General features: G+C 43.8%; 1 protein-coding gene across 1 annotated transcript; it reads left to right on the top strand.

Annotated features, from left to right (window-relative positions):
• Positions 1–1887: 1887 nt before the first annotated feature.
• On the top strand, positions 1888–3332 carry LOC134440032 (piggyBac transposable element-derived protein 4-like). Its single transcript, XM_063189960.1, has 2 exons — positions 1888–2889; positions 3002–3332. The coding sequence occupies exons 1-2, from the start codon at positions 1925–1927 to the stop codon at positions 3330–3332; spliced, it is 1296 nt and encodes a 431-aa protein (XP_063046030.1). The 5' UTR covers positions 1888–1924.
• The last annotated feature ends 3373 nt before the right edge of the window (positions 3333–6705 follow it).

Below are 6705 nucleotides of genomic sequence, written 5' to 3' on the forward strand. Positions count from 1 at the left end.
AAAATTTCTCAATATTCCCAATGAATGTTTTATGGTCCAAGATTTCTTCTCTGAGTCATCCAGTGTCCACAATGTTGGAATATCCAGGCCATTTACTTCAAATCCTTGTGTTTTTGTGATAATCCCAATGTTTCTTGGCTTCCTGCATACGTTGTGTAATTGTATTTCTTCACTACAAGCGTCTTTGAAGACGAAGGAATCCACTCCACCGCACGAAATGCGCAAAACAGTGCCTGAATGATGTTCTCGAAGGTCTTAGCTTTTGATTGACACCACCCACGAGCCAATCGGATCCTCCTATGGAAAGTTACAGGCGATTGAAGACCAATAGGGCACTGCTATTCAAATCTGACCTCCCGTCTTTACCTCGCCATTGGCGTAGGACAGTGAGAGTTTCGGGTTTCATGAGTCACTGAATATTATAGTTGAGATTCATAGCTTTCAAACGAGCTATCACTCGACTGCCTTGGACTTACAGAGAACCACCCACTTGCTGTTTTCGATGTTTGCGTAATTGCTCGCGTAAACAGCAAGCTGTAGAGTTTTGAGAGGACGCACGGTTACGCGAGAGAACAGTAGTCTTTACACAGACTTCGGAAGACTGCACGGGACATACAGTTTGCGTACAGTCTTACAGACAGTCTACTGCATGCAAAATGTCTGGTAAGAAGGCAACGAGCAAGAAGAAGAATGTTGCTGGCCCAACTAAGATGACTGCTCAACAGGCAGCCGAATGGATTTTACAATCCAGCGACGAAGAGTCCGACGCAGGGAGCATGTCATCGGTTGACTCTGTGGCATTTTTGGAAGGACTCGATCCAGCCTTGGAGATGTAAGTGTTGTTTCTAAACTTTCACTGAATGTAAACAGATGTCACATATTCATTTACACTACTGGATTGTACTTACTGCTAGTTGCATAGTGCGTTTTGGACCGCATTCGAGATGTTGCAGTGTTGCAATGTTGCAATGTAAATACAGCGATTGTTCATCCACTACGGCTGCAAATGCTTTCTAATTGTATTCATTCTGCATGTAACCTATAGTGTATGCTATGATTATCTGTTTGTGTGTGAAGGCAATGGATGAATGGGGGCATTTGTCTGTACTATGTATTTCTCTTTCTGGGTGAACATTGTGCTGTTGCCATGTTGCAATTTGCATTACGAATATGTTTAGCTGTTTTCATCCATAATGCCTAATGTAAATGCTTTGAATTGTGCTTATGTTGTATTTATACTACCTGTTGCCTAGTGTGTGTGTGTGTGTTTGGTTCACAGCTGATACAAAGTGTATGCAATGGGGGAAGGGGCCATTGAAAATCTCTCACCTTTTAGTGACCGAGTGCGATAGGGGGGAGGGGTGTGTGTGTGTGTGTGTGTGTGTGTGTGTGTGTGTGTGTGTGAGAGAGAGAGAGAGAGAGAGAGAGAGAGAGAGGGAGAGAGAGGGAGGGAGAGAGAGATGCATCAAATTGAATGTTACATGAAATAATAATTTGCAATTATATTGTGTTTTTTTCCACATAGATCCTCTGATGCAGACTGGCTCCCTGAACAGGAGGAGGAGGAGGGGGAGGAGGAGGAGAGCCAGGTGGAGAAAGAGGGGCAGAGAGTTGGTGAGGAGGAAGGAGACGATCAACCATCAGCCTCTTCGCCGGCTACCACCAGAGCAAGGAAGAGGAAAGCAGCGCAGCCATCCAGCGCCACACCTGCCACCAAGAGAGGCAGAGGAAGAGGAAGAGGGAGAGGAAGAGGAAGAGGAAGAGGAAGAGGACAGGGAAGGCGACAGGAGCCAGAGGGAAATGGTCAGCCATGGCAGGGGATGGACGTGGATGACATCATACCACCACAACCATCATTCAACCCCGCTCGCGCTCCAGGGCCCCAGGTCGTGGGGGGGTGCAATACACCATACTGCAACTCTTCATGCTCTTCATGACAAGAAACACCCTACAGACAATAGTAAATCACTCTAACATATATGGACAAAGGAACCACCCTCATAGATGGCATCAGATGTCCCTGGAGGATCTGCTTTCATATATTGGTATGGTGATTTACATGGGCCTAGTTGGGGCCAAGTCTGTAAGGGACTACTGGGCGAAGAACGAACTTTACAATTTCCCCTTCCCCACATCTATGTTGTCCGGGAGAAGATTTGCAGCTGTCTCCAGCATGCTGCATATTAGCCACCCAGACAGTGATGCAGAGAATGACAGGAGGAGGGGAACACAGGCCTACGATCGTCTGTGCAAGATCCGCCCTCTCTATGACGAGATTAGGACCGCGTGTAAAGCTCACTACCATCCCCAACAACACATTGCAGTGGATGAAAGGATGGTGAAATCAAAAGCCCGCTCCATCCTCCGCCAGTATATGAAAGACAAGCCCACTAAGTGGGGGTATAAACTTTTTGTGCTGGCAGATTCATCAAACGGATACACATGGGACTTTTTTGTATATGAGGGGAGAAACATGGCACTTCAAAAGGGGCTCAGCTATGATTCAGTCATGAATCTCGTGGACACGCGTGTGCTTGGCCAGGGCTATAAGCTCTATGTGGACAACTTCTATACTAGCCCTACCCTGTTCAAGGACCTCCTGGCCGAGAAGGTATGGGCTTGTGGAACAATTAGAGAACAGCGAATAGGCTACCCGAGAAGACGTCCAGGAGCTCTCACCTCTCAGTCACCACGTGGTACCATCCGCTGGATAAGAGATGATCCCGTTCTTTTTGTCCAGTGGAAGGACACGAGGGACGTCCGCTTGTGCTCCACAATGCACACAGCCCACAACCCACAGACCACCGTTCAGAGGAGGGTCAGAGGGACAGATGGCCGGTGGCAGCTGAAGTCCATCCCTGCCCCACCAGCTGTCACTGATTATAACAAGTAAGTACTTGAGATACATTATTTTATTTTGTCTTCAAGGGTATGTAACAATCCACCAATGATTGTAATGCTATGTGCTAAACAAAACTTTTGTAATCTTTTATTTTCACAGACATATGGGGGGAGTGGACCTCTCTGATGCCATGATCGGGTTTTACAACACCGTTCACAAGACCAGGAAGTGGCACAGGACGTTCTTCTATCACTTTCTGGACATTGCCATCGTGAACGCCTTTGTACTTCATTCCTGTATGGCAGCAGAGAGGCATGAGACCCCCCTTACACAGAAGGCGTTCCGGGAGGCCCTGGTGTTGGAGCTGAAGGCAGCGGGGTCACCTTCAACTGGCCCTCCTCCATCACCTGCTCCAGCTCCCCAAGGTGCACATCACAAACTGAGGCACTACACGGAAGATGGCACAGCAGGGAGGCGGAGGTGTGTGTGAACTGTTCCCTGAAGAGCACCACAGAGTGCACTTCATGCCAGGTAGTGCTGTGCTTTACGGTGAAGAGGGACTGCTACAATGAGTGGCATACAAAGAACAATTTGTAGGACTCCCCCCTCCCCCTCTCCCCCCTACTTCTCTTTCTCTCACTCACACACACACACACACACACACACACACACACACACACACACACACACACACACACACACACACACACACACACACACACACACACACACAAAGGGAAGAAAGAATGATGCTGGACTTCCGGACTGGATTTCATTTTCACACTTTTCATTGCCACATGGCATGGTTTGCACCACACACACACACACACACACACACACACACACACACACACACACACACACACACACACACACACACACACACACACACACACACACACACACACACACACACACACACACACACACACACACACACTGTATTATACACTGTATTAGTTTTGTATTATTAGTTATATTGATATTGTTATGTTATGTTCTTGTTTGTATATAGTTGATTTTTTAATTATTTTAAATATTTTGCCTTTCTTATTTCTACTATTTTATTAAATACTTGTTCATACTTCAATTGTTTTAGCCTTTCTTTCATCAATACCCCATAGACGTAATAAGAAAAAATGATATTTTTGAGTTTATGCTTATGCCAATCTAATCCAAAATGTCTAGCACCCAATCCAAGTCCATGATTGGACGCCCCAAGATGTTAGCTTTCAATAGAAACCAGAACTGTGTTTCTAGCATGTGGCATTCTGAAGTTACAGGCTTTTGATTCTGGTGTCCTTCTTACCTATCCAAAAAGGTTCTTGGGCATCACCAAAAGGTACCCAACAAAAGCGCATGGGTATACCAAGAGAAAAAAAACCATAAAATATTCATAGTTTGGTATTTTTCTTCCATTTCTTTTGCTGTTGGAAGCAGACACTTGTGTCTTTGGTCTCAATGTATCATTACAGAGCTGACAGGTTGCTGGAGCTGTCAATCTCAGTCATTTTCAAGAAAAGATGCTATACGGGAACAAAAAAACTATATTTTTATTCCATTCAAACAACTGTATTTCTCTGATAGAACATCATAAAATCATACTGACACTTTAGGCATAAACCTGAGAGTGTTACCTTTACAATGGGTACATGCACATGCATGTATCTACAACCATGTGGGATCTGTGCTACTTTCAAATTGGGTATGCCAATTTCGCAAATGAAGTCTGAAAAAGGGGGTGCGTCTTAAGGGGTTAACAACTTATTATTAAAACTTATTAAGCAAAGGGATGCAGCCCTGAAAAAATCACTTAAGTCTGGTCTAGTTACGGACCGCCTGTTATACACAGGCCTTAGGAACAAGGCCACATCAGAATTTAGGAAGGCCAGAGCAAACTACTTTCTTGATATTATAAAACAAGCAAAAGGTAACTCAAAGTTATTATGGAGAACTATTGATCAACTCTCAGGAAAAGAACGCAAAGAGACTGTACCCCTTAATCTTAAAATAAATGACACATTGCAAAATGATAGTCTAATAATTAAGCGGGCTTGCGGAGCAAGAGCAGAGCTCTTGCAGAGCAAGGCCCGATTATAGTAATCTCTAAGTCCTGTTTATTGGTTCTCTTGTACAGGGACAGTAAAAATAGAAAATGGATCTCCTCCTAGGCCTTTCGAGATAGAGACACCGTTCAAACACTAAAACGACCGGCTCGGCTTGGAGATCGCGTTTCGTTATAGGCTTCTCCGTGTCTCTTGTCGTTTTCCCGTTTTTGGCGATTTAGTGAAAGCCTGGGTCCCCATTGGAAACAGTGGTGGAACCTCCATGAACCAAGGTTCCGCCACTCTAGAGATTAGAGTGTAGGAGGCTTTTTCGGTCATAAAACATCAACACTTTCACCTAGAAGTTTAGTTGACGCGTTGTTAGCGAGCTCTATGGGATGTCTCCAAATTGTGAAAGTTTCATCTCCCAACTCCCAATACTTTTTAAATGGCAGGTTTGTAAAAAAAACAGACCTGGCTCTATGGAGAATCCCAGTCTTTGGAAAAGTGCATTTTTCAAGAGATCAGCGCATGTCCCACACGGAGGTCCATTTGTGCCTGAAAAATGTAACCTATAAACTTCATTCAAAGACTGTTAGAGACATCACAAGCATGACTCCGATCTGTGAAAAGGACACGTGCCAACTCCTTTTAGTTTTTTTACAACGATGTTGTAAAGACAAAAAACTCATTCTCATTTTCTCCCCTGTTAAAGGCTCAATACTAACTGTCTTTCAGTCAATCACAACAGGTGCAGCCAGTGAAGGATTCCATTTCAACTGTCACTGTCTCAAGATTCCATTCTTAACGAGCAGGTGCGAGCAAGCATTCTAGAAGTCCATTGTTCAGCTCTGCAATGCAATGTAATATAGTCTTGCTGGACTATGCATGACAATTAACTGCTTGGCTTAGTGGTAATGCATGCTGCTGCATTAGATTGGAGGTTGAGGGTTCGAAACCCACATGAAGCAATGTTGATTTTCTAAATTATATCATATGCAGCGTTCCTTGGCCGACTTAAAATGCCATACATGTATATAATTTAGTATGGATGGCAAATGTGCTGAATTACAGATATTGAGGTTGGGGGTTCGAAACCCAGTCAAAGCCATGTTGATTTTCAAAATTACATCATATGCAGTGTTCCTTGGCCAACTTAAAGTGCCATGTATGTCATTTAGTATGCATGGCAAATGTGCTGGATTACAGATATGGAGGTTGGGGGTTCGAATCCCAGTCAAAGCCATGTTGATTTTCAAAAGTATATCATATGCAGTGTTCCTTGGCCAACTTAAAATGCCATGTATGTCATTTAGTATGAATGGCAAATGTGCTGAATTAGGGATATGGGGGTTGGAGGTTCGAACCCCAGTCGAAGCCATGTTGATTTCCAAAATGATATCATATGCAGTGTTCCTTAGCCAACTTCAAATATCATGTATCGTATGTCATTAATATCAATGGCAAAGGGGTTGGATTACAGATATGGAGGTTGTGAGTTCTAATCCCGCTCGAAGCCATGTCGATTTTCAAAATTATATCATATGCAGTGTTCCTTAGCCAACTTAAAATACCATGTATGTCATTTAGTATATCCCCAAAACGCAGAGCTACAGCACTTTCAAGATGGCTGAATCCAAGATGGCTGAATTGTTTGGCCCATAACTTCTGACTGGGTGGATGGATTTTTCCCAACATTTCTTTTAGCTTTGTTTTCTCAATAGTACTTTTTTTCATCTCTGCCCCAAAAGGCAAGCCCGCTTCCAGCATTTTCTGTGAGAATGCATTTCTAGTTGCAAATAGTTTTAATGATTATTT

The sequence above is a fragment of the Engraulis encrasicolus genome, chromosome 23, assembly GCF_034702125.1.
Source record: "Engraulis encrasicolus isolate BLACKSEA-1 chromosome 23, IST_EnEncr_1.0, whole genome shotgun sequence".
Lineage (NCBI taxonomy): Eukaryota > Metazoa > Chordata > Actinopteri > Clupeiformes > Engraulidae > Engraulis > Engraulis encrasicolus.